This window comes from Megalopta genalis, chromosome 1 (genome assembly GCF_051020955.1).
Source record: "Megalopta genalis isolate 19385.01 chromosome 1, iyMegGena1_principal, whole genome shotgun sequence".
Classification (NCBI taxonomy): domain Eukaryota; kingdom Metazoa; phylum Arthropoda; class Insecta; order Hymenoptera; family Halictidae; genus Megalopta; species Megalopta genalis.
In genome coordinates this window covers 909,882-936,914 of record NC_135013.1, presented here as the reverse complement: position 1 = coordinate 936,914, position 27,033 = coordinate 909,882, and the positions used below count along the sequence as shown (strand labels likewise).

At 40.7% G+C, this 27,033-nt stretch overlaps 4 protein-coding genes across 15 annotated transcripts in view; 3 read left to right on the top strand and 1 right to left on the bottom strand.

Annotated features, from left to right (window-relative positions):
• Window positions 1-932: 932 nt before the first annotated feature.
• Window positions 933-13,803, top strand: lqf (epsin homolog lqf). Of its 11 annotated transcripts, XM_076528570.1 has the most exons (16): window positions 933-1,089; window positions 3,043-3,094; window positions 4,011-4,104; window positions 5,315-5,407; window positions 5,478-5,736; window positions 5,810-6,009; window positions 6,086-6,134; window positions 6,304-6,466; window positions 6,557-6,707; window positions 6,799-6,831; window positions 6,936-7,023; window positions 7,098-7,219; window positions 7,299-7,620; window positions 7,776-7,952; window positions 8,220-8,240; window positions 8,553-8,684. In XM_076528570.1, exons 3-15 carry the CDS (start codon window positions 4,081-4,083, stop codon window positions 8,234-8,236), a joined length of 1,698 nt encoding a protein of 565 aa, XP_076384685.1. In that variant the 5' UTR covers window positions 933-1,089; window positions 3,043-3,094; window positions 4,011-4,080; the 3' UTR covers window positions 8,237-8,240; window positions 8,553-8,684. The 11 variants fall into 11 exon arrangements, with proteins under 11 accessions (XP_076384685.1, XP_076384639.1, XP_076384663.1 ...); XM_076528524.1 differs by lacking the exon at window positions 8,220-8,240 and having other exon boundaries at window positions 938-1,089; window positions 8,553-13,803; XM_033470924.2 differs by lacking the exon at window positions 8,220-8,240 and having other exon boundaries at window positions 941-1,089; window positions 6,575-6,707; window positions 8,553-13,803.
• Window positions 13,599-14,358, bottom strand: LOC117220706 (protein C10). Its single transcript, XM_033470933.2, has 3 exons — window positions 14,099-14,358; window positions 13,833-14,009; window positions 13,599-13,759 (listed from the first exon to the last, which is right to left on the bottom strand). The coding sequence occupies exons 1-3, from the start codon at window positions 14,136-14,138 to the stop codon at window positions 13,626-13,628; spliced, it is 351 nt and encodes a 116-aa protein (XP_033326824.1). The 5' UTR covers window positions 14,139-14,358; the 3' UTR covers window positions 13,599-13,625.
• Window positions 14,359-14,536: 178 nt separating this feature from the next.
• LOC117220705 (nudC domain-containing protein 3) lies at window positions 14,537-16,399 on the top strand. The gene is made up of 4 exons (XM_033470931.2): window positions 14,537-14,851; window positions 14,950-15,538; window positions 15,653-15,841; window positions 15,925-16,399. The coding sequence occupies exons 1-4, from the start codon at window positions 14,760-14,762 to the stop codon at window positions 16,018-16,020; spliced, it is 966 nt and encodes a 321-aa protein (XP_033326822.1). The 5' UTR covers window positions 14,537-14,759; the 3' UTR covers window positions 16,021-16,399.
• Window positions 16,400-18,507: 2,108 nt separating this feature from the next.
• The window catches only part of LOC117220709 (uncharacterized), a 61,257-nt gene continuing 52,731 nt past the window's right edge, over window positions 18,508-27,033 (top strand). Inside the window, exon 1 of one of the 2 annotated variants that reach the window (XM_076528605.1) lies at window positions 18,508-19,325. In XM_076528605.1, coding sequence (XP_076384720.1) covers window positions 19,200-19,325 — 126 coding nt within the window. In that variant the 5' untranslated portion in view covers window positions 18,508-19,199. The remainder of the gene's footprint in view (window positions 19,326-27,033) is intronic. The other variant, XM_076528601.1, reaches the window with a different exon arrangement.

The following is a 27,033-nucleotide window of genomic DNA, read 5'->3' as shown; positions in this document are numbered from 1 at the left end:
AACATACCTTGACATTAGAGTCAAGGTTTTAAAATAACCTGATCATCTCTCATGGTTTTAAAATAACCTGAGATTTTGACGTGTGTCAAAGTCATGTATTTTATAACATGATTGACCACGCTCTGGTTTGTTCGCTCTACTTCCAGATTAAAAAAAATTGTAAGGGTAGTATTGTCGTTAAACCCCTTTTTTGCAGATTTTTTTTTAACTCATTCTGTGTCGCGTGTACCATCGGAGGGTACACATGTTCACGTGTGTTTAATGAATGCGCTAAAAAAATAGTTTATAACAAATTTAGGGTTGCAGAATTATTTTCCATCGCAAGAATGAGTCATAATAAGTTTGTTGCATTTTTATATACACGATAATTAATAATTACATGTAATATATCAAATTTTATTCAAAATATCAAATGGTCAGAGAGATAAGTCGAGTAAAAACAACTCAGCTCGCGGCACGGCACTGAATGGAACGCGTTAAGATAATGTTTGGTTATTCTTTCTTACTAATATGTATATTTCTGTTTTGCTATATTATATCTGCAAGGTATTCTCTATTTTATTTAGTATTTATTTATTACACAATTCTAACAGAGATTGTTTGCATAATACATATTTTTACACATCATACAAGGATTCATGCAACTTCTGAATCACCCTATACGTATTGCCAGCAATTAGAATTAGAGCATAGACGTCCATGTACATACATGTAAATCCGCCATAAGATTACATAAAGAGAGACAACGCTTCATTGACAAATTTCTTATTTCGATAAAAAAAATCACGTAGTACGTTCGGTGATTTAAAGCAGCCGTAGAGACACAAGGCCTAGGTTCGTCAAGAAACAGCCTCGAACAGCCTCGAACGTGTTTTCAAGTCTGTCAGAAACGGATTCAGTGTCAAATCCCCGTCAATTGCACCGCGAAACAAGGGAAAGAGGAGGAGGAAATATTTTCCAGCGCCATCTTGCCTCGTAGCTCCTAATTCGTCAGTGCCTGTGAATGGACTTGTCATAAGTGTTTTATGTTATTTTGTTCGTTATTTCGGTTACAAAAGTTAGTGTATTAAATTTCGAGTACACGTCAGGGTGAGTAGAACGGCTCTACATTGGATCATGCAAAACGAGAACTCGGTAACGAAATGTTAACGTTGAACACGCGAATTGCGAGTGGTATGGTCCGTCGAATAAAAGTGTGCGAGGCTTTCTGTTCCATTTCAACGATAGATCATCATTCCCTGAATAATTCTAATCGCGATGAATTTTCCGCTATTTTACTTCCTTTCATTCGCTCTGTGACAATCTGTGTTCGAGGCGAATTATTTTAATAGAGCAAGACCACGAAGTCACGCCCGTGCGTATAAAGGCATAGGAAGGAACTTTCGAAATTGACATATCACGTATTTTCATAAACTATGCACAGTGCATGTTGTCTTACGGATACCAGTCAATGTGTGTATAACATGATTCAAGCTACGCAAACGATTTAAATGTTTCAAGTGCTCAGTAAGTTGTCGAGTATTCTAAATATTCTTCGGAAGGCATAACTATTCTAACGGATAGTGTTCGAGTATGTACTGGAATATTCGTGCAGTGTTCAACAGCTTAAGAATGTTCAAGTGTCTAATGTTATTATGATATCGTCTGCACGAACGTACGAATACAAGAAAAATTCAATGTATACCGGTTGCGAGATACAGAAAAATATAATGCAAATCAAGTGTGTACCGTTCGTAATAATCGAGTGTTAGAATACATAACGAATACATTCGAATGCTTGAATATTTTTTTATCCGATGGTACCTACATACGTAGGTAGATTAGTTGGAGGACGTAAGCACTTAAAGTCGTGTTATAATGTGCTTCGACTATTCGAATACAATCCGAAGTTTTTATCTCGTTCGCAGAGTATTTGAATACAGATAAATTTGATGTGCTATATTATACTACAGCGTGTATCTATTGTTTCGGATTGATATGGAAACTTGTGTACGTACATACAAAGCATGTGCATGTCGACGGCATTGTTCTTTCAACACATTGGACGCCACGTCGCGTCGGTCACCGATGTCTGACAGCAGAGCAGACTTTCTGTTTAACCTGTCTGTGACAGTCGTCGGTGACCTACGGTCACGAATTTCCAATATTGTGATTTATTGCGCGATGCAAATCAAAGGACAAACTGGTAAAAAATTGACGTTGAATTCATATTAAATATTCGTGTCGAATATCGTTCTATACAGTTTATTCTATACAGTGTAATATTTGTTATTGACGCGTCTACGTAAGTACATAGTGTACCAGCAGAATCCCCAACCTCTCTTAGCTTGTGAATACCACCGAGAAATGACTGTCATAAGCAAAAAAAAAACTGTACTCGTGAATTTGACAAAAAATCTGCTGAGTTGTCGTTATAAACCGTTTCAACTTGATGATGACATTACAAAAAACTGACATCTTAGGTATAGATAATTTGAAGGCATTATTATGATCTTTTAATCGATTTATATTTTTTCTTTATATACTTGACATTTGTTATGCGTGTAATCAATAGTTTCACGGTCATTTATAAGTCTAATACCATGCAGCTCCCACTGGGAAACCATACAATGACAATCCTAAGTAGATCTAACGTATAAACAATTCTTTTAGCGCATCATATATTATAGTATTAAACTGTTCCTTTCGAGGTATATTTGTCTACAGAGAGAGACTCTACCGAACGATAATTCTGTGTCTGACGAAACGATGCAAACAAATGTTTGTCAATGTGGTTATCTGACAAGTACATGTGCGCTTGTTATCTCCCATAGATGTTTTATGGCTAGACATAAGTGGTATGACAAAGTGGCAAAACATAAGTGAATATATTTTAAATATATTCAATGATTCAAACAGTTTTGAACTTTTGATATTATTGCATCGTTTATGTTACTAAGGATTTCGTTATATAAATTGACATTGTACGCGTGTTGTGATAAGATAAGAACTGAATATAATGATATTGACTGGAAGATAACAATGGTTTTCTTTATTTTTCAGTTTAATAACAAGACTATCCTGAAGAAAAATTCAAATCCTCCATTTTATCAATGTAAGTAATCTAACCTTTTTACTTTTATTGCATGCAGTCTATTGTTTTTTCAAACAAGTAATTTGGTTCAGATTTTTTTTCTTTAATATAAGAGTGTCTTCCTCTTTTTTTGAAATTCTTTTCAAATATCTTACATTAAAGTGCTTGCAACAAGTTTAATAATGAATAAAAGTAGTTTCAAAGATTAATTTAGTACTTTGCATCTTTCAAATAATATTTCAGAATATTAAATCAACGAATTCAGAGTAATATTGCACAAAAACTGCAACTTTGATTTCTTTGTTAATTTAGTATCATATTAATTTTATTGTCACCATTATATCATTAAAGAAATTGAATAAGTTTACATATCTAGTTTCTTTTGGTACAAAGTTGCTTTTAATAAAAAAAAAGTTTATAATTACACCGTAGAGAGTGTTGCAGATAGTAATATAAATTGTTTTGAGAAAAAATACCTGCTTTAAATGTATCGTATTTGTTACATATAGTTTATATATCCTCTATACTCTATATTATCTGTATTATTCTGTAGAGGTAAATAACAATGATAATTGTATCAACTCTTAAGCTGAAATAATAGTATAATTTACTTATGAAGTATGAGTTGTGCCTATTTAATTGTTAAGTATTCTTCCAATCTGACATCTTTTATGATACTGTATATTCAACAGTTGTACACCACACACACAAACACATATGTATACATGTCTCATTTAATACGCAGTATTCTGTGCAATATTTATTTGCATAATATTTAGTAAGATTTTTCAAATTACACAAAGTGCCCTCAGTTAGTTATTTAATCATTTGCACATTACGTAAAAATTCATTTATCATCCACAGGTAAATATAACAATTTACTTCTTGCTTATTTAGTGAACTGTCTAATAGTGTAGGATTTTATTCTGATTCGAAGAGTGTTCGGGAAGTTTTCTATATTTCTGGGCAAGAAGTAGCTTCATCGACAACTGCCAGCAGTATTTCGTATGCCAACAATGGCGATGCAGAAGGTAAATTTCACAACTGGCCACAGTCAACAAAATAACAAGTGTTATTACCTTACTAATCAATGATGTTGTTAGAAAATGATTGAAAAAGAAATCATGTAGATAAATGTTTTGTGAATTACCTTTCTAAGTAGTATACAGGATGTCACTGAAAATTACTTTATAATTGCAATGGAGAATTCTAATCCATAATGGATGTAATAATAAAACTTTTTATTTCAAATATGCGCATACAATGCAAAAATAATTAATTTTGAATCGATCTTAATGGCCCAACATCCTGTGTACGGAAGATACATGAGTTATAGTTTTTAGTAATCAAGTTTTTGCACATACTTGGACTCATTTATGTTTTATTTATCGCAAAATTATAAGATAACAATACTTATGCACATTATGCAAGTCAGTATTGCAGCAAATATTATTTTCAAAGAAGAGTTTAAGTTTTTGTAGAGAAATATAAGATAATGACCCTTAAAAGGATTGTTGGATACAGTGAAAAGAATGTTCTCAGATAAAAGGCTGTAACTGAAATGGAAAGTGGCAGTCTCTTTTCTATTAATTTGAGTACTATGGACATTAAATGCACTGATTTAATTGAAACATTTTATTTGGGGTATAGTATATATAGGCACATCTCAAAAATAAAGTTGTTCTACTTTGAAGCTGTATATATTACACATTTAAAGTAGTTGTATCCTATTCTACTACCTTATTGCATTCTGCTTGTCATAAATATTTTAATTTGCAAGTACTGTGGCGATACAATTGATAGGCGAGAGGAACATTGTACATAATAAGAGGGGTTTCTTTACTTTGTTGTCGATTGCACTTTTACTTTAGCTACTTTCATTCATCTTATTATAACACTAATCAAATAGAAAGTAGTGGTAATATGTTAATTTGGTAAAAGTAGACTAGAATAAATATTTTACAAATGATCTTTTGCTTCTCTCTATTTATACATACTTGGTCGCATGGCTTTGGTATGGAATGATTGCCCATATTTATCACCGAATCATCTTTTCCTTTTTCTCCATTTTCTTTTTGTACATGCGTTTAACTGAAATTGTATTTCAGTTATGTGAGAAATTCGTAACATCTATTAAATCTAATAGACAATAAACGCGAATGTAGATGATGATAAGTATGGGCTTCTGAAAGAATTACAAATTTTGCTACCTGCTTGTAATATACGGTGGTAATTTTTTAGATGAGAAGACAAGGTCAAGACGTTATGCAGGTTAACCTGGCAGGTATTAGGCGAGACATTGTTAATCTTGCCCATAATTATAGCAATGCGCAGGTAATTAAACAATATTTTATCATAATACTCTATTGTCATGTTTAATCCAAACACTTGTTGCACTCGACAGAAAGCAGTACGTAAAGCCACCAGCAATGATCCATGGGGTCCAAGCAGCACACTTATGGCAGAAATTTCTGACCTAACATACAATGTTGTAGCTTTCACTGAAATCATGCAGATGTTGTGGAAAAGATTGAACGATCACGGTAAAAATTGGCGGCATGTGTACAAAGCTTTAGTCCTCTTGGAGTACCTAATTAAAACAGGATCAGAAAAGGTTGCACAGCAATGTAAAGAAAATATTTTTGCCATCCAAACTTTAAAGGGTAAGTTGTTTCGTCTATCACAATATAATAATATAATATAAATTTTCTTGACGCTTTCTTTCGTTACCTTTAGATTTCCAATACATGGAAGGGTCTAAAGATCAAGGTGTGAACGTAAGAGAGAAAGCAAAGCAACTAGTGGCCTTATTAAAAGATGATGAGAGGTTAAGAAACGAACGAGCCAGAGCATTGAAAGCTAAGGAAAGATTTACACAATCCGTTAGCGGGTTTGGGAGCGAAGGATTAGATGCTATGTCACCCGTGAGCAGTGATGTATGTCTTCTACAATTAGTATTAAAAATATCGAGCAATTATGTTATTAAACGATGATAACATCTTATCGATTTAGTTCCAGGATTGGGAACCGTGTCGCCTCGGATCCGAATCTGCAGCTAGACGTATGAATAACAACTAATGTATTATTTTATACAGTGTGTCTTTCTTATCTTAACTGAAACCGCAGGAATATCACGTCGGTCATTGAGGACTGATACCTTCCTAAAAAAAGATACATTGTATAATTCTATAACATAACCTTTAACTAACTATAATCTACGCACTAAATAGCCGAATTGGAAGCTGCAAGGCCACAAACAGTCGGAGAAGAGGAACTGCAACTGCAATTGGCTCTGGCAATGTCTAGGGAAGAGGCGGAGCAGGAAGAACAAAGAAGGCGCAGTGACGACGTCAGACTGCAGTTAGCTCTCAGTCAGAGCCAGCAAGATTTTAAGTTAGTGACAGTGATTGCAGATTTCGAATATCGAAAATATCGTGCATTACAATATCATTGATGAGAATTTACATTCATTTCTTGCCTAAGGATGCAAATGTCTTTCAGAGTTCCACAAACCGAGAAACAAAGTCATATGCTGGACCTCTTGGATGTTAATTTAGGAGAAGCCAGCGGTGGAGCCAATGCACAAACTGATCCTTGGGGTGTTCCCGTCGCCGCACCCCCGCCCAGGCCACAGGTATATCAGGCTCTTCAGTTAAATGACACTTACGCATCTGCTTATTGCATGTTAATACGACATTGCGTACTCTTTGCACGTTGCACAACAGTCTTTGGATTTGTCTCAGTTTTATATGTACAAGGTATGTTTGTCTAATACAGCAAATGTTGCTGCAGCACTGTGCTATTCCCTGAAACTTCTAGAAATATTAGATGCGAAATTCTCTAACTGGTTTTTATTCCGTAGCCGCAGAATGACCCATGGAGCGCCCCCAACACGAGTAGTACGTCACCCATGATCGACCCATGGGCACCTGTTCCACCACAAAGACCATGTAAGTTGCGAGGAATTAAATGAACGACTTATGATTTTATTTCTACGATGATTAAACGGTTCGTCCAATTTCAGCGGCTTCCATTGATCCGTGGCGGGCACCCGCACCATCACCTGTACCAGTTACGTCTCCACCTACAGCAGATCCTTGGTCACCTGTGCCCGCTACCGCTGAAACTGAAACAAATAAAAAGCCAGTAAGACTTTTCAGAAATCGAAGAATATTTACATTCGTCAACAAATGAATCCGAGTGTTCTAATGTGCCGATTGTTAAGGCCGGACGAGAGGGTGCAACATCTGCTTCTCCGTCTTTCAACAACCCCACCCTAACGCAGAACATTGGCTTCGCGGCACAATCACCGCAGAACATTGGTTTCGCGGCGCCATCGCCGCCGAACATAGGCTTCAATCTGCCTGCATCTTCGAATAATTATAACACCACAAGCAACGGTTTCAACGGCACCGGATCTAGTTTTAACAATTTCTCTGCGGGCAATCAAAACAACCCAGGAGTCAGCCCGCTGAGCGACTTAGACGAGTTCGATGTAATTACTAACAGAAATAAGCTTGGATCTAGTCCACAACCAGTAAACAATGGTACGCTTGATTTCTTATAGAGAATAGTGTTGCAGGGGTTGCGAAGTCGAATCTTTCTTTGCTTATATAAGCTATACGCAAAATGCAACGCCTACGATGCTGTGTACATAGATTTATTCTTGAGAAACAGGATCACGTGATGATAATTGTTGTAGGAGATTCGCTATCACCAGATCCATTCGATTTGGGAGGCATAGCCGAAAATCTACCTACAAGTACGGGAGCTGTTAAGAAAACACCACAGTCGTTCCTCGGGGAGAACTCTGCTCTGGTTAACCTTGATAATCTCGTCAGTACTTCTGCGATTAAACCAGCTACGCCAACACCTGCAGGTAACGTTTAAGTTAATATCGACAACATCGAATAAGTTATTCATCTTGGAAAGACTCGTTCAAGCTATCGATATTTATATTTATACCAACATATTCTCACCAACGATAATTACTGTTGGATGCTGCGTACGGTTTACCAAAATTTCAAGATAGAATTCTAGCGTAATCACAGAATTCCAAACACTAAAGTAATTTAATTTTCTTGAAAACAAATGATTTGTGTGTATTTGTGTTTTTTTGTTGTAACGTATTTTGTCTGCAAAATAGCATTTCATTGGAAATAAATTCGTGAGTATCAACAAAGTGATCAACTCTATACTGCATGAGTGCATGACTCGAATGTTGTATTTGAAGAGAGTACAACAATTTTTGTTGTAAATTTTCTTTTACAGCGAAGACCGACGACATACTGTTAAAGGTTTTCGATCAGACTGTATATACACGTGTGAACAGAATGCATTATCTTTACAGTTTCTAATGGATGCGTTATTCTTAAAGTTTCCGTTCTTTTTTTATTTTCCTTATTTATGAAATATTCTTAAAATACGTGGTGTAGAAACAATTACCGAGTATAGACTAACGTTGTGAATAATTTTTCAGCAACCATCTCGTATTCAGCAAATCCATTTGCGACGGTAACACCACCACCACCCCGTCCTACGATCAATCAGATTCGACAGGATCCTTGGGCAGCGAATACACCTACTACAGCGAATCCGTTCCTCTCGTAGCTCGACAATAGAATTGTCGATGACGTCAGTCGATAAATCAAGAGCACCGTGGTCTAAAAAGTATTCGAGGTTTTTAGCGGTAACCCTGTACGGTATAAGTTTCTCGCTCGCTATAAAATAGCTTTATTTCAAGATAATAGACGACATACACACACACACAGACACGTACCCACACAGAGACGACAGAGTGAAAACGTCCTATCGCAATAAAAAGAAAAAACGAAAAAAATATTCAGAACACGCTAGTTTTAACATTTGAAAGTAATACGAGTCTTTTACGAATGATTAAAAGCGACCATCATCGACCCGATCGGTCCTTGTTAATCGATGAGAAAATAGAAATGTTAAGGAAGTACGCTAGTGGGCTCCGTTCAAAGTTTCAACAATGAACACGGCTAACATCGACATTTATTTTTACATAGCAATTGAGACAGACTAGCGAACGTTTATTTCTATCGTGCTTATTACGCAGAAATGTTTTTTGCGTCCGCTACGATCGAATCGCTTGTAGATTAATCGCGTAACGACGATGAATGGGGAACTGTTTCAAGGATGATGATGATGATGATGATGATGATGATGATGATGGACACGCGCAAGAAACGGGAAACGATGAAAACTGTGTAAATTAAGTGTTCGAATGCTTGCGCGGCCCCAAGGTGTATAACTAGATTTTATAAGCACCTTTTTCATATATAGTATATTTTTTAAGTATGACTCGATTTGACTCGGTAATAGGATAGAATCATTGAATAATATTTTTGGCGGACTATAGACATGAAACGGGAGGGGATGGTGATAGGAGCAGTGGTCGACGCGTCATGAATCAATTCTTTTGTTCTTGTATTTATATATACGTCTTTTTCTACGGCTAACGAGATCGTGAGACTGTAATCGTGATTTGCAAAAGCATATTATATATCGAACAGGGTTCTTCGGTTTGAAGTTTATACGCTTAACAATGTGCATCGATCGCGGCTCGTAACGAAAAAAAAACAAACTACTATACATTCGCGCTGTAGCATGCTTTTTAATTGATGGAGTTTAGCGACGATGCGAAAGGTGGAAACATATTTTGCTTTCTGTGAACTCGTGTGAGCAAATGTTCAAAACGAAAAGTGCATTTGTTTTCAATTTGCCTGGAGACATTGTTGTTCATACACACACACACACACACACACACATACACACGCGCGCGCACACACACACACACACACACACACACATACATTCCATTCGAAACACATTTTTGATCGTTGCAAATCGTGTACCAAATATAATGAGAAAATTGCTCATGGAAACGGTGTATACGTGTATGTACAGTATATTTTACAATTTCCTAATTATGGAGATCAGAATATGTACATCATAAACCTGTACGGGTCGGTGTGAGTCACTATCGAAACCGATGGGTCATTTTGTCATACAAAATGACCACGTAAATGATATAACAGACTGCTAACTATCCTGCTGTAATTAAGAGAATATCAAAACATTTACATAAATAATATATAGAAATACATAACTTGCCAGAGGATTATTTTATTAAATCATTTTCTGTGACTAGAAATGGTTCGGTAAAGTCAAACATGTCGCAACGAGAATACTTGCGAAATAATGGATAGACTATGGATGTTCATGCGAATACAAATCTTTATTATTCTATGCGTAAGTGAAATCTAGAGCCGTTAAACTTACGCAGAGATTTAGACAAAAGTTATGCGTGTAACATCCACAGCCCTATTGTCGATACACCAACGTGTATCCTATAAACGGTTTTACGGGTTTAAATGACTTATCACACGAGTTCACGAGACGCGACAGAAATGTGCTTCCGCTTAAATATTCATCTTGCTGAGAGAGACGTGTATGTTGGTAAAACGATGTGTTGTCCGCTGATTATTCACTGTGTTTATCAGTATCTCGAAGTACTTGCTGACGAGGCAGTCCGAGAGCAATTCACTGCAAAAAGTAATAATCGTGTTTTACGTACGCGTAACGTACGAGTCGAATTTTAGTTTGTGAAATTTCACACACGTTTCATTCCGACGACGATGATTCAACATTATTTGCACAGATTTCGTGCACTTCGGAGAAACAAGCGTGGGCTGGAATGCATTTTCTTATCGGTGAGGAGTCGCTGGTTCATTAAAAATCGGACCGTTTTATAATTTCATGGAAACTCACGTGTCGACGCCGGGATGGGTTACGTTGATTACTACGGGAAACTCGAAAATTCTGAGAATTTTCAATGGGAAGTTATTGTATATTCGTGCAAGTACGAGGCGTTTTTACTCGTTCGATAGTCAATTCAACCTGTTAACCGAGTGAACACTATTTATATTAGTACAAGCGATATCGATACCGTTTGTTGGGAAAATAATAAATTGTGGATTTTATGCAGTGTATAGCATTCATGCATGCGGAGAGTTAAATGTAGTAGTATTTCTATTTTATTTTAAATTCGGATTCTGGGTTTTACGGTAATTCTTAGCGTGTAATATCATTAACAGGAATTTTTCCCAAGCTATGGTAACTCCTTCTAGTTCTTACGGAGTGCTGCACGAGCGTCTGTATTTGCATAAACATCCTTTAATCATGCTCGTTCGCAAGTTAAAAACCGAGGAGCTACGGAAAAGTGATCACGAGACCGGCGTGTTGACTCGTCTTCCTTGGTTAACAGGTTGAGGGTATCAACCATAATCCGAGGACAGTAAAGAGAATCGCATTAGCTTTCGTTCCACACGAGGCAATTTACAATTGTACCTTGATTTATATAATGAAAGAAGAAGAACGAAAAAATTGTAAATACGTTAACAGCATATCGTTCCCTAATTGTCAAGTCACTTTTTTTCGTCTATACTCGATGGACGGTATGTAAGATACTTTTAACGAAGCCTGAAAGTGTTTTCTAACATTGTTCGCTCGTTCTTTCCCGTTTTTTCGAGGAAAACGTTGCTGAGTTCGTTTGTTTTACATCAATACTTTTGTACACTCGAACGAGCACGTCTCTGTACGTTGACGGCTCGACGGGAACACGACGGTGCGACACGACAGTCGTATTTTTTATCCTGTTAACCGGATAACTTTCTACAGAGAAAATTCAGACTATACAGATTTTACTGCGAAGCAAGCAGAGATCGAAGTAACATCGTCGGGAGCACTTCTGGATGTAGTCATGAGCAATACAAAGGCCATCGAGCTCGACCGTCTCACTGCCATTATCAGCGATATGCAAAGTACAAACAACTTGATCTGTATCAGTCTGATAACGGTACCATTAACGAGCTGCAGGTTCCATCGAAAACCACGGGAACCTTATTGTTCTAAAACGTGGAGATACATGGCTTTCAGAGAAACTAGTAAGGGTCCGGAATCAAGACGACTCGTTGGTTGCATCATAGCTTAAATAAAATTCTTCCGAGTTCGCTCATGAAACACAACTGAATGCAGAAAATTCATTGGGAGCAGACCGAAGAGCTAGTTTTTCAGAACTATAGCTTCTTAAGTAAAGAAATCTATAAAAAGAAGCCCAAATTTCGGAGAGAATTTGTAACATTCTACTAATTGAATTAACAAACGAATGAAGATAAACGACGAGATAAATCATCATCCAGGGTTAACAGGTTAACGACGATTGTCGACAATCAGAACGCGTGTATGTAATTTATTAGTGAGTTCTTTTTGAAACACGTCCAGGACGGATAACTCGAACTAAGCATCACATCGGCAAACCGACTACATCACGGGAAAAGGAGTCGCGACAACGATCGACGCTGATTCTTAAAGTTAAATTAAGACTACGCTTATCTCGTGGCTAACAATTAGTCAGAGTACTGTCCTGAATGTGTTGAAGGACTACTTTGCAGGTAGAGTGAATACCGACTCAGCATTTCCTTTTTTGAAGCAATTAACGCATTTTACAATTTTTATACAAGAATACAACATTGGCAAATGGGGGAACTGTGTTTGCCTGCTTCTAATTGAATCGTACAAGATCAATTACACACGCGATTCAAGTTCTGTTATAAGTGAAATATTGCTTAAATAATTCCATTGTATTATTCTTCGTTAAATTAATGATTTCTGTTGCATTATGCATTTTCAACATACTTGCTTCTATGATTGAAACTGTATATTTAATGTGTATTTATCCGGACGTTCGCGAAAATATGAAGTGATATGTGATAGAAATGTAAGTCATTGTATACCACTCAAAGTTGTACTACACTGATTTAATAAGTCTGCGGTCACCGCTTTTATAGGAAAATTCTTCTATTCAAGCGACGCGTCTCCCGCGTCTGCAATTCAACGTCGATGAACTCTTAAACCTTTTATTTTCGTTGACTAATCGATCTAGGCAATTGTTCCTTGCTTTCTTTCTACTATTTTGTACAAAGCAATAGATTGGTATTCTTTTGTACGTACATGATGTGATGCTGCACGAGCTTCATTTTTACGCGAACAATGGAACACTGTTTAGTTTTTAGTGTTGGTGTAAGTGCAGAGCAAATTCAAAGAACATTTAAGAATGAATATTATATATTTTAGTAGATTATATTATTATTAATATTATTATTATTATACAAATAAATGTAAAAAATTTTTAATTTTTCTGATTAAATATTTAATTTGAAGTTCCCTTGTATGTGTCTTTCCTCTATACTAGATTCGAATTACGATCTTCGAGTTCAAAGGTATTTATAAAAGGAATAGTTATCTCTTGTTTGTGGCGTGAATCACAAGAAAACAGTACATTTGAATACTCGTGTTGGATGTTGGATTCCAAAGGTACAGAAGAGTTACAAAGTTCAGAAGGATGAACCGTTGTATTCCGATATCTAACAGAAGTAGTCAATTTGTTCTATTTGTTGTGATTTCTGTCGTAAAGTAAAGAAATTACACATAAAATGAATTTCCGTTATGTGCAACATATTTTATTTTAAAGTGATGCTTCGGTCGAAGAACTTATAGTAACTGGAGGAAGGAAATACGAGCGAACTTGACTATGTAATTGTGCTATTTCAGGGTCTTCCCTCTCTAAAGCTCTGAGTAATTGTGCAAACTGAACCGTACCTGTAATGTATGAAAGACTAATAAATTATTTGTAAGGAAACAGATTTTTGGCTTAGGACAGTTTCGTGTTTACCTTCCCGTCCCTCTGGAAATCCATAGTTTTTAATAACATCCATTTGAATTTGTACTACAATTGGGAAAACAAACTGCATCATTTTGAGCATTTCGTTACCCGAATTTTCCTTCGCCTCGGTCAGTTTCTGAATAGTTTCTGGAGTACTTAATGCTGTTAGAACGTCTGCCAGAACAGCTGTAACAAGATCATTGAATAAGTCTCCTACGTCCTACACGAATCAATATATATTTCATTAGATATATTCTGCTTGACATATTAAATACCTTTTGCTATTTCTGGAGTAAAGTTAGGCATGGTGGTCATTGTTACAACCGCCACAGTCAGACTAACAGAAACGAATTAGTTAACAATAATTCAGACTCAGACAATCGTCTAGATTGTAAAGTGCAATATTATTGTTTAATAAGATTTTTTACAATCGTAAAACTGTTTCATTTTATGATTCCGAACACTTTCAAGTTCCTTTTATTTTATTCTGAAGATACTTGTTTACTTTCTGTCGCAGATATTAGGGAACGTCAAAACAATGTAAACGATGTAACAGTGTAGATGTACATATGTATAGTAAGAGCTAGAGCGTGTAGAGTCACGAAAATTTGTTTTCCTGTACTTTCATTGGTTGTCGACTCGTTACTGCTAAATGGTCAACCAACCATTAAACAGCGCCTCGGGTGGTGGGGATAAGAAATTGATAAGAGTCAAGAAAACCTTGTGGCTTGCAGTTATGCATGTATGTAATCATTACATACCGCAAATTGTAAACATACAATGCGTACAACACAATAGAGAAAGAGGTTAACGAACTATCTAGTAAATGATCTATGAAAATATTTTGTGAAACACTAATTATTAAATCTTGTTGGAAGTAACGATAGCACTGTTTGAAGAATATTCGATAAGAATACTTCGATAAAATCGTCCACAATGAGCCTCGATTATGATCCGGCGCTTTTAAAAATATTTTTAAAAGAAAAAACTAATTTCTTTGACACAATTTTTGGATTTCTTCATAGGAAGTAAGTAACCATGATGTAACTAGACTTATCTACCTTATATTTGTAATAAGATATATGTCACCGACAATACAAAGTAATTTATAATTCACTTCTTACAGTACAGATTTCTACGACGAATATGGTCCAGATACAAAATCAGGACTTTCACCTGGTGAAGCAGAGAAGGTGGTATTAAATAGTTTTCGAAAATGGAAGAATACGCCTAAGTTTCAGTATCAGAATACAGACCCACCAAAAAATCATAATTCCAATGTACAAATCGCCGAGAGAACCGAAGACGAAGCAATGATAATTGCGGAAGAAACTGGTCTTCGAGTTGTGGAAGAAGTTGAAGTAGAAACAAGCGTGGAGCCACAAATAATAGAGAAACAAATTCACTCGGAGGATAAGGATAGAATTTCTGACAGCTACAATGGAGCAGTGAGGGAGAATTATACATGGTCACAGTCCATTAATGACCTAGATGTTCTAGTTAAATTGCCTAGTTCTATAAAGACTGCGAAAGACCTCAAAGTCAATCTAGATTCGATACACATTAAAATAGAGGCAAAAACGTCGACTCTTGCACAGCATCAGGAACAAGAATGTAGTAATTCAGACTGGACCATAATATTTATCGGAGAACTCTGTCATAAGACAAGGAAAGACGAATCTGTTTGGTCAGTTGTGTCTGGAAAACATATTAGCGTACGTTGAAATTAATCAACGAATCTTACATTATAGTTATCCCCTTTATCGCTGCAATCTCTTCGATATACACGAAAGCTACCTGTTTTATCCGCATCATTTGTTTCATTATAGATTCATCTCGAGAAGGCTTCCGAAAGGTGGTGGGAAGCATTGATCGTTGGTGAACCAAAAATTGAATTAAATAAGATCGATTGTTCAAGAAATCTCGATGACATGGGATCGGAGGAGCAAATGAAGGTTCAAGAGCTGATGTGGAATCATCAGCAAAAGCTTCTCGGCAAACCGACGTCTGAGGAAATTGTCAGTGAAATCTTTGTTCTTTCGTTTTATACTAGAAGGAAAGCTCCGTTAGTAATATATAATTGGAAATTATTTATTTACAGAGAATGGAGAAGATTTTGAAAAAGGCATGGAATGCCAAAGGTTCTCCCTTCGAAGGCACTCCATACGATCCCTCGATTTTAAAGTTTAGTAACTAATTAACGTAATTTTGTATTCGAATAAGTGTTTTTGCACTTAACAAATGAATTTGTATATTGATGGAAAGAATTATGTACATATACGTCTGTTTTTACTCGACTATAAATTATAGCGCGTCCGTGCTTAAGTGCGAATGGACCAACATGTCTCTAAGTATTATTTTATACTGCTAATATACGAGTTCCGTATTTCTTGCAAGATGATTTGCAAAGAAGTTCAATGGCAAGTTAAAGGTATACATTCGATCAACATAAATATTTCTTCGAACCTATGATACTTTGAGAGACAATGCATTGACACGGACTGTTAATATATTAAACATTTCCGAATGTACATACAACTCTGAATATATGCAGCTATGTTTTTTTTTATTAAGAATATTAAGAACGCGTTCATCGGGTGGTCGATCGTAGTCGTCTACAGTCACTCTCCTATATCCGGAAAGAAAAAATTCATGAAAAAAGATGTGTACATTGAAACTGGAAAGCTATTAGAAGATAAGGGTGAATGTAAATGACGAGTTAACTCGTCCAGCCCGATTTGCAGGTTCATACTTATTTTTTCTTTTTTTTTTAAAAAGACACCAATGGTACAAAGGCTACAATTTTTCCAACAAGAAATTCCATCCGGCCATCCATTCACGATCCTATCGAGAAACGAGTTCAAAACAAACGGAAATAACGGAACCATCCTACGATATAATAATTTATACGTTATTAAACCGTGCATGTTAAAGACCTATAAAGATCCTACTTCATTTATTTAGTAACACCGTAGCTACAATCCTATTAATTAATATTCGAGTCATGGAATTGTTACAAAAAGCATTCTTAACGGTACACGAATATCGTACCTGATTATACTTTAGATGGTTCGATTAATTTACGAAAAAACAGACCGGATTGCTCGAGAAGTTGGTCCACGTTGTGTTTCTAAAATAACCATAAATTTGTCCTACCAACAAAATTGGTACCAAAGTACCAAAAAAATGTGACCGTTCGATGCGCGGTGGAAAAATTGTATTCAAATCGTTTCAATATTTTCGTTCTATATATATATATCGTGTTCTGTCGCGAATGCAGACTGTACACGTATAATCGCAGGCGAACGTCTGCGTCTCGGTCAATCAGGACGTCATAATGCATTCTACGCACTGATTGTTCGATGCAACAATCATCCAGGCGGACTAGTAAAATTCCGACATGCGCAATTAAGGTCGAAGTGGCATTAGCCGCGCAAAAATTCCCGGTACCTGCATGTCCGCGATTTCACGAACCCGCAGGTACGCAGGTGGTTCTCGCCGGTGATCTATCGTCGACAGGTATCCGAGAAAGAGAGAAAAGGAGAGGGGGGAGCGAGTGCGAGAGAGAGAGAGAGAGAGAGAGGTAGACGAAAAGATAGAGAGAGGATTAGCCGTGGATCAAAATTAATCAAAGACGGGAAAAAGGTGTATCCCGCGGTAGCCAAGGCTGCCGGTGATCCGCGTGGAATGCAAGGAATTCATCGCTTTTCCCCGGCGTCGACTGTTGCACCGACTTTATCTCCGGTGGTGGGAGACTGTTTGGTAAAGGAACAAGGAAGGAATGCTTTATGGCTTATGGTGGCAGGTAGACAGCCGCGCGCGCAACGCTGTTCTCATTTCCCCTATAACCCCTGGCACCGCCGCCATTGTGCCGCCATACTCCCTCGTTTGTAGCTGAAATATTTACATGCTCGCTGCTCGGTGCAAAGATCAAGCACAATTCGCTCGACCGGTATCCGGCTGACTCGTGGCAACCCGAAAACTACCACGGGACTCTGCGCGATCGCAGCCATCTTGGACACCGTGAATCGTTGCAGCGTACCGTTTCTAGATGTCGGGCCGTTTAGAAAGAATTATCTCGTTTTTGCCTCCGCGACTCGCGCGGCGCATCTTGGAATTATCGTTCCACGCTCGGAGGTACGATAAACAAGGATCTATTTCCTTCGAGTATCCACAGTTCGAATAACGTTAATCCGAAAGTTCTGTCACGATACCGAATTTAACTTCGATTCTACTAAACTACCAAGCTTCGAACGAATCGATACTCGGAAATCGAAGGAAAACGCGAGAGGACCGCGGCTGAGACGGCCGAAAGAGCGTCTCGCCGACGCGTTTAACACGTTTTACCGTTCCGAAAAATGCCTGCTCCAGCGGCGCAGAATCGCGCGCGTCGCCGAGGAATTTCGCGTACATGCGTGCATCGAAGTCTCCGTCTCCGGGTCTCTCGGTTCGCTTCGCCGTGATCGGCGGTCGGTCGGGAATGCGGGACAGACGGTTCGCGAATCGCGGGACGATTCCCGAGGGAAAAATCGGTTTCCCAGGGACCCACCCACCGTGCGCGATTCCATTATTCCGCGGGAGGGGGCAGAGCGAATACGAGCGCGCGGAAACGCGTCGCGCTCGTTCTCGGTTCTCGCGGCTCCTCGGTTTCTGGTTGCTCGTCGGAGACCGGGCACACCGGGCGTTGAGCACCGCTGCGGGTAAAACACAGGCGATATACCTGCCCGGGGCTACGCGCATCCCCACCTTGGGCCCCGGTTCTCTCTCTCCTTGGTCGACTCACGGCTTTTCTCCGAGGTGAGTCGGGCCGTTAGTGTCGTTGTCGTAGGAGAGAATGGTAGTAATGCGTATCGCGGAGTATCGTGCACCCTGAAGGACGTCCTCATCGCCGAGAGAACTAGTACCTGCCGTCGTCTTCTTCCTCCTCTTCTTCTTCCTTCGATCGACGATCCCGCAGCGGTGTTCGCCACGCACGGTCCCGATCGAGAAACAAGTTCGATCCATCGGGGAACGATATTTCGCGAGGTTGGACCGATTCGTGAACGGTTCGTGACCTGTTTCGTGCGGATATCCCTCTCCCTCTCTCTCCCTCGTCCTCTCTCTCTCTCTCTCTCTCTCTCTCTCTCTTTCTCTCCTTTTCTTTCGTCCCTTTTCTTCGGATCGCGGATGCTCGACAACCTCGAGGACGACGACGACCTCTGTTCTTCTCGACATCGTAGCTGCTCTCGGTTATCGTCGCAGTGGCACCGTGTTAGGTGAACGTAACGGAGCGTGGTGTGCGGTCGATAAAGGGAAATCGGTAGATTAGAAGAGAGAAGAGGGAAACGATCGACTAAAGAAGTCGAAGAAAAAGAAGAAGAAGGAGAGGATACCAAGATGCCCTGTTCCGCGGTGACGCTGTCCCTCGCGACCATAACCGGTATCATCGCCAGCGGCCTCCTAGCGATCGCCTTTTCCACCGACAACTGGCTCTACACCGAGGTCAAGCGCGCCCAAATCCAGGTTCGTAGGTCCGCCTCTTCCGTTCCACGGCGTTCCGTTCTCGGCGAAGCACCCTGCGCACCCGAACGCCTCCGGGGCCCACCAAAGTCCCCGGAGTGCCACGTTGTGCCCGACCATAGTCTACCACTGGTAACCCCGTTATTTAACCCTTTTAGTGCCGGGCGAAAAAGAGGTGCTTACCGGCCGAATTTCACGATTTTACTAGGATTTCGAGAAAGGCTCATAAAAACCAAACGAAAAGCAATATTTACATAATTGAAAAAGCAGTGTATCAGGGACAACATAGAGAATAAAACGGTGACGCTAATTTTTTCTCTCGCAATGAAATTAGACTATCTGCAACGCATTTATTTATTTATAACGCTACAAGGTGCGGGCCGATATATCGGCTCTGGCACTTCTCGCCAGTGCAGCGAGGGCCGATATATCGGCCTCCGACACTAAAAGGGTTAATGGACAACGTGTTCCCCTCGTGATTTCGTCGCGCTTCCTCTCCGGCCCTTGTTTAGCGTCCCCCGATATTCCGCAGCCGTTTCACCGAGGCTTTCCCCGAAGCGCAACCTGCCTCGAACAGGTTTTCGGCTTCGCGTCTCTCTCTCTCTCTCTCTCTCTCTCTCTCTCTCTCCGGCCCTGTCTCTTCAGGGGGCTTCCTTTTTTAATAGGCGCGACTCGCGAGCCATTTTTCGTACAATTTCATCGAATCCGAAATCGTACGCGACCGTGGCTCGAAACTTTTTTTACAAGCCGCGGAACGAACGAAGTATTCGTCGACGTTGCTTCTTGTATCATAGTTATAATTAGACCGCGCGGTTTCTGCGCTTGCGAATAGAATCGTTCCGAGAATATGCAGGAAATAATTTGTACAACCATACCGGAGATAAATAACGCGGCACTTTTTGTATAAATTAAGAGAAATAAGATTGTCTATTGAAACAACACCAACAAAAAAAGTGACGTTCGACTCCGTTTCTTCGACGAGACGGCGCTCGTACCGCATTCCTGCGGGCCGTTTCGTTGACGCGAAACGATACCGCGACCCTGGGCCTGACCGATTTCCGAGCAGGTGAATTTTTCAATGTGAAATCAGGCACTCGTAAGGACACCGAAAGTCGACGCGCTTCGCGGCACCGGTTTAGTTTTCGTCGTAGAACAAAAAAGAAAAGAACTGGTTTCCCTGTGTCATCCGGTGCGGATGCGATGAAATTGGGCGGGCGCGCAGGATATTTTTCATAAATTTGCTCGTAAAAGTTGAAAACCGAAAACGAAGTTTTCTCGCTTCTCGGCGACCAGCGAACAGCTATCGTGGGACACGATTCGATTAATAACGCGTTACCGCGAACGAATTACGGTAAACGCGTTGGAAAGTTCGTTCGTTCCGTGGCCAGCGCTCCGTTGCCTACCGGTTTCTTTGTTTTCTTCGCCGCTGTTTCAACATTTTTCGAACTTTCGTGTTCGTCGATCTTCTCGAATCCCGCGAGGTTTTTCATCGAATGCGATGTCATAGGGAAAAGAAAAAGGAGATCTTGGCACCGGTCGAAGAACAAAAATTGAACGAAAAACCCGTATACAGTAATGTCTCCCATACCGACGCTCAGATCGTCCACTAAAATGGATAATTTCGGAAGAGGAGATACGATTATTCGAGCCTCGTGGCTCGTTATTATAATTGCGGACAATTTATAACTATAAAAATAAACCGCGAGGCTGCAATATTTGTTACTCATCTTCCCAAATTGTCCATTTTTGTGCACAATCTGGACGTCAATTAGAGAGACATTACCGTACAGTGACGTCTCCTTAATCGACGCTCAGATTCTGCAGAAAAATGGACAATTTTTGGAAGAGAAGATACGATTATTGGAGTCTCGCGGTTCGCTTTTATAGTTACGAATTGTCAACAACTATAAAAACGAGCTACAAGGCTCGAATAATCGTATCTACCATTCCCAAATTTTTGTGCACCAATCCGAGCGTCGATTAAGGAGACATTACTGTATTTCGACTTCAGAATCGAGAGATTTTATGCGGTTTTCTACAAAGAAGGAGAAACGATTGTAGCGCCGGGACACGAACCGCGCTCGAATCTTTCGGAATTTATCAAATTCGAGCTGGAATTCTTTCGATTTACGATACGACGATTTCTGGAGCACCGACGAATCGTTGGAGCAGGGTCGGTCCTGCTCGAAAGCATCCGACCGATCGCGGTGATCGATTCTGCGTCGAAGCACGTTGTCTGCTCTTCGCGGACAGAGCAAACGAGTCGGTTCGATAATTTTTTTGCAAAAACATTAAAAGTTCTTCTGGTATTAAGCAATACCAATTAAGTTACAAGAAGATCCTTAAAGACACCTCTCGTCTTTCGATATCGTAGAAACCAGGCGCGAACAATGATATTTTGCTCGTTCAAGTTTCACGCTATTGCTTCGAATTATGTTCGTCTTTTTATAACATGTCGAACACTTTTGTAATTCGACGATGGTACTATAACTATGGCAAACTATTGCTGGAGCTACGATATAGAATAAATCAAAATACAGTAATGTCTCCCTTACCGACGCTCAAAAGTTCTTTCATTTTGAATCCGAACACCTAAAAAATGTCTTCGCCGCTCGGATGGTTCCGATTCGAAATTTTGTTCCGATGGAGGATCGTTTAAAAAAAAGAATAATAATAGAAAAAAGAAGAGACCAGAAAGAAAACGTTTACGCGTCGAGTCGAACCATTGTGAAATCTCGCTCGAAGAGAGATATACCGTTTTAAAAGAAGTCCACGAAAGGCGATGTCTCGTGTGTTCGAAAGTATCTCGAAGCTAACATCTCTGTAATACCATACTTTCTACGGTTAAATCGCAACGCGCAATTTATTCTTGTCCCGAGAATCGGTACGTGTCTTGGCTAGGGAAAAACTTCGCGTCGCTCGTCCCGCGAACAGATTCGCGTTGCAGAATCGCGTTCGATGCTGAATCGCGGCAGCTTCGTGGAAAATAAAAAGAACGAGCCTGTGTGAAAAGTTTACGGGAATCGAGAGTGAGAAGCTCCTATACCGCGCCGAATCGCCACGGAAGAACGGTATCGTTCGCTGCGAAGGTGGGGTACTACGGTTTCCCCGCGGAATATTTCGCGAAAGATTCGTGAGAACTTCTTCCTTCGAAGCGACTCGCGGGGCCCTCGTGGATAAACTTGACCTTCGACCCGAACGTTCACCCGCGACAAGGACGACTGAAGCCGAGGAGCTTCCACTTCCGGTCTGGCACGTTTAATAAGAACGCGGCGATTTTCTAGACATCTCGGAACGAATCAACGGCCACTCTTCCGCGCGAGTTCTCGATTTCACCATTCTTCGTTTCGTCGACGAAGAACGCGAATTCCTCTTCTCTACGCTTTCGGTGTACCCTCCGAAGCCATTTTACTCGCACCTCGAACTACAGTAATGTATCTCTAATTGACGCCTGGATTGTCCATAAAAATGGACAATTTGGGAAGAGGAGATACGATTGTTCGAGCCTCGCGGTTTATTTTTACAGTTATAAATTGTCCACAATTATAAAAACGAGCCGCGAGGCTCGAATAATCGTATCTCCTGTTCTCAAATTATCCATTTTAGTGGGCAATCTGAGCGTCGGTAAGGGAGACATTACTGTGTTTTGATTTATTCTATATTCAGCAGCTATTTAGCTCCGGGCTATCGTAGCTCCAGCAATAGTTTGCCATAGTTATAGTACCATCGTCGAATTCCAAGTGTTCGACATGTTATAAAAAGACGATATCGAAAGACGAGAGGTGTCTTTAAGGATCTTCTTGTAACTTAATTGGTATTGCTTAATACCAGAAGAACTTTTAATGTTTTTGCAAAAAAATTATCGAACCGACTCGTTTGCTCTGTCCGCGAAGAGCAGACAACGTGCTTCGACGCAGAATCGATCACCGCGATCGGTCGGATGCTTTCGAGCAGGACCGACCCTGCTCCAACGATTCGTCGGAGCTCCAGAAATCGTCGTATCGTAAATCGAAAGAAATCCAGCTCGAATTTGATAAATTCCGAAAGATTCGAGCGCGGTTCGAGTCCTGACGCTACAATCGTTTCTTCTTCTTTGTAGAAAACCGCATAAAATCTCTCGACTCTGAAGTCGAAATACAGTAATGTCTCCTTAATCGACACTCGGATTGGTGCAGAAAAATTTGGGAAGGGGAGATACGATTATTCGAGCCTTGCAGCTCGTTTTTGTAGTTGTTGACAATTCGTAACTATAAAAGCGAACCGCGAGGGTCGAACAATCGTATCTCCTCTCCCCAAATTATCCATTTTAGTGGACAATCTGAGCGTCGACTGGAGAGACTTTACCGTAGTTCGAAGCGCAACGGATAAGCAGCCGACGTTCTCGGCCTGACTCGAATGAAATTAGCGGGCCTCTGGGTTGACGGATCGCGGGAAAAATGCGGAATTTTCCGAGCGATCGTGCACGCGGATCGCCGACCGAGGAATTTAACCCGCGAATGTTTTCGGTGGCTGCGTCGGGCCTGGACTCGCCTCGGTCTAGCCTCCGTCATCCACAGTCCACAGGAACGATCGACATTCCGAGCCGCGCCCATTTTCAGCGCGTTGACTCGACATCTCTCGACTCGACGAGCCTCGAAGCCTCGCGTTTTGCGCTGCCCGGCTCGGCCCGGCCCGGCCCGGCCCGGAGCACGCGCTTCGCGAGCTCCGCGCACTCGCTCTCCTTTACGGGAATCGGACGCCGATCGAGACAGCCCGAGACTTTTCTCTTAAAAAGTACCGGGATTTCGTTGCGCGCCTCGCCACGGCCGCTTTCCTGCGCCTACTTTATTTGGGATCCCTCGGTAAAACCGCACGGATCGCTCCTCCGCTCCGGCGAGAACTTTCCTGTCCGATCGGACCGCTATGGAGAGTTCTCTATCCTGCGCGACCTTCTCTCGATCTTCGTTCTCTAGCCCCTTCGGCAGACATTTCGAATCGTCGGACCGCGGTTTTCATCCGATCGTCGTGAAAATTGGCGGATGGAACGCCGCCGAGTCGATGAAAGCGGTGGAGAAATCTAGAAAAAAAGAAACGAATCGATCCTTTCGCGCCGAGCGGCGCATATATGCGGCATCGAAACGAAGCGTATACAGAAGACGCAGATGCGTAATTTGTAGCAAAAAAAAGAACGGATTCGCGGCACGAGTTCAAACATTGCGACGTTGGCCTTTGTATAGATCCTCGCTTTCAAATATATCGCATTATATTATTACTTTTTACATATTATTACATTTTAATCATTTTCGTCTAGTTATTAATTATGTTAAACGTTTAATCGTTAGGCTTTGTAATTATATAAATACCTGTGTTACGGTACTTCGGCGGATGGAGCTGCCGTAGCGAAAGGGTTAAGAAGCAGCGGTTCGTCGCGAAATCGTTTCTTTTCTCGATTTTCTTCGATTAAAATTTCAAGAAGCTGGAAACCGCGAAGCAACCGCGATCGAATCCGCGGTTCGACGCGTTTCTAGTTTCTACTTTACCGTCGCTTCCCAATAATATTACGGACGTCGTTGCGTCTACACGGTGACCAGCGCATTCCTTGGAACACGTGCGATGCGATGGCTCCAGCTTGGTAGCTGTTGCACATTTCGTTCGTGCACGCGCGCGAGCCCGAAGTCTCTTTACTTTTACTTCTATCCCTCTTAGAAATAGTTTCTAGCATGGGCAATCGTCGATTAAGCTTAATACCAATTACATTATTATATATTATATTATACAGGGTGTCCCAAAAATGTCTCGCAATCCGAAAGTGGCGGGTTCCTCGGGTTATTCGAAGCAACTTTTTCCTTTACAAAAATTTTCTCCGAGGCACTATTAACGAGTTATTAACGAAAGACAGTGACCAATGAGAGAAGAGCTCGACTGGCGCGAGGCGACCGAGCCAATGAGCGGAATTGGGCTTCGCGCGCTGGTTGGCTGGGCCGCCTCGCGTCGGCCGTACTCGATTCTTATTGGTCGCTGTTTTTCGTTGATAACTCGTTAACGGTGCCTCGGAGAAAATTTTTGTAAAGGAAGAAGTTGCTTCAAATGATCCGAGGAACCCGCCAATTATGGATTGCGAGACAGTTTTGGGACACACTCTATATTATATTATATATATATTATATTATTATATATTATTTTATATATATTATATTATTACATATTATATTATATATATTATATTATATTGGTATTAACTTAATACCAATTAAGTTACAAGAAAGTCCTTAAAGACACTTCGTCTTTCGATATAGTAGAAACCAGGCGCGAACAATGATATTTTGCTCGTTCAAGTTTCACGCTTCATATTATGTTCGTCTTTTTATAACATGTGGAACACTTGGAATTCGACGATGGTACTATAACTATGGCAAACTATTGCTGGAGCTACGATAGCTCGGAGCTAAATAGCTGCTGAATATAGAATAAATCGAAATACAGTAATGTCTCCATAACTGACGCTCGGATTGTGCAGAAAAGTGGACAGTTTGGGAAGAGAAGATACGATTATTCGAGCCTCGCGGCTCGTTTTTATAATTGTGGACAATTTATAACGATAAAAATTATAACCGCGAGTCTCGAATTATCGTATCTCCACTTCCCAAATTGTCCATTTCTGTGGACAATCTAGGCTTCGAGATTAGAGAGACACTGCCGTAGTAATAAAATGGAAAAACATAATAAATTCGCTAAGTAGCTGCGGGCTCGAAGCGTCGAACCGCGGTATAACCGATACGTTGGTGTAAATATTTGTCGTTTAACGTCTATGATTTACGGAGCAGAGAAAACAGCTGTTTCATATTAGTTCGTGAAAGTAACGACGAGACGTTCGTTCCGATTCGTAACAAGCCAACAATTGCCGTAAGTAACGTATAAATCGAATGAAACGACTCTTGTAATCGTATCTTCGCGATACGAATAAAATCGTAAATTAAAAAAATTAGCGACCCGTCGTTTCGACGGGTTCCGTAAATAATCTAGCGTTAAACACGGAACGAACAACTCTGTCTCCCGTATACGGACAACGCGGCGGTCGAATCGTTTACGAAGCTCGCTTCGAGGAATCGGCGACAGCGAAAAATCCGAAGCCGAATCGCTCGAATCGCAGGGAGCCGGTCGAACAAAGAGAGTTGCCTTACCGATCGCCGCGATCCGGTTCGCGTAAAATCGATGGAATCTTATTTGATCGCGTGGACGTGGAAGGCTGCGCGGCATGCCGTATGACGTACGCGCTCTGTTATTTCTAGGAGCTGGAGCCTCCGGACTACGGAGTCCGGAGCGCGTTTACCTTGGCGAGCGCAGCCGGTGCGCGCCGCGCGCCGCGGGCCGCGAGCCGCGAGCCGCGCGACTATTAGAATAAAAATATCGGCACCGCGCTCTCTCTCTCGCACTCGCTCCCCCTTTTCGCTTCTGTCTTTTGCCTGCTGCCTGCTGCCGACGCTGGGAGCGCGCCGCGAGCCGCGCGGCTATTAGAATAAAAATATCGGCTCCGCGTTCTCACTCTCTCTCTCTCTCTCCCTCTCTCTCGCACTCGCTCCCCCTTTTCGCTTCTGTCTTTTGCCCGCTGCCTGTTGCCGACGCTGGACGATCCGTACAGTTACGTTACTCGCACCATCCCCTTCAAGCCAGGTGAACGATTACACCTTTCTCGACGCGTCCGCGGCCGAACGCCAGCCCAGGGACGAGGATA

Bases quoted from the DNA above. Each gene is read 5' to 3' on its own strand.
- LOC117220705 (XM_033470931.2), top strand. From the start codon at position 14,760: ATGAGCCTCGATTATGATCCGGCGCTTTTAAAAATATTTTTAAAAGAA. The intron at 14,852-14,949 runs GTAAGTAACCAT...CACTTCTTACAG, and splicing joins TTTGGATTTCTTCATAGGAA to TACAGATTTCTACGACGAAT. The intron at 15,842-15,924 runs GTCAGTGAAATC...ATTTATTTACAG, and splicing joins AACCGACGTCTGAGGAAATT to AGAATGGAGAAGATTTTGAA.
- lqf (XM_076528524.1), top strand. From the start codon at position 4,081: ATGCCAACAATGGCGATGCAGAAG. The intron at 5,737-5,809 runs GTAAGTTGTTTC...CGTTACCTTTAG, and splicing joins TGCCATCCAAACTTTAAAGG to ATTTCCAATACATGGAAGGG. The intron at 6,832-6,935 runs GTATGTTTGTCT...TTTATTCCGTAG, and splicing joins CTCAGTTTTATATGTACAAG to CCGCAGAATGACCCATGGAG.
- LOC117220706 (XM_033470933.2), bottom strand. From the start codon at position 14,138: ATGACCACCATGCCTAACTTTACTCCAGAAATAGCAAAAG. The intron at 14,010-14,098 runs GTATTTAATATG...ATCTTGTTACAG, and splicing joins TACTCCAGAAATAGCAAAAG to CTGTTCTGGCAGACGTTCTA. The intron at 13,760-13,832 runs GTAAACACGAAA...CATACATTACAG, and splicing joins ATTTCCAGAGGGACGGGAAG to GTACGGTTCAGTTTGCACAA.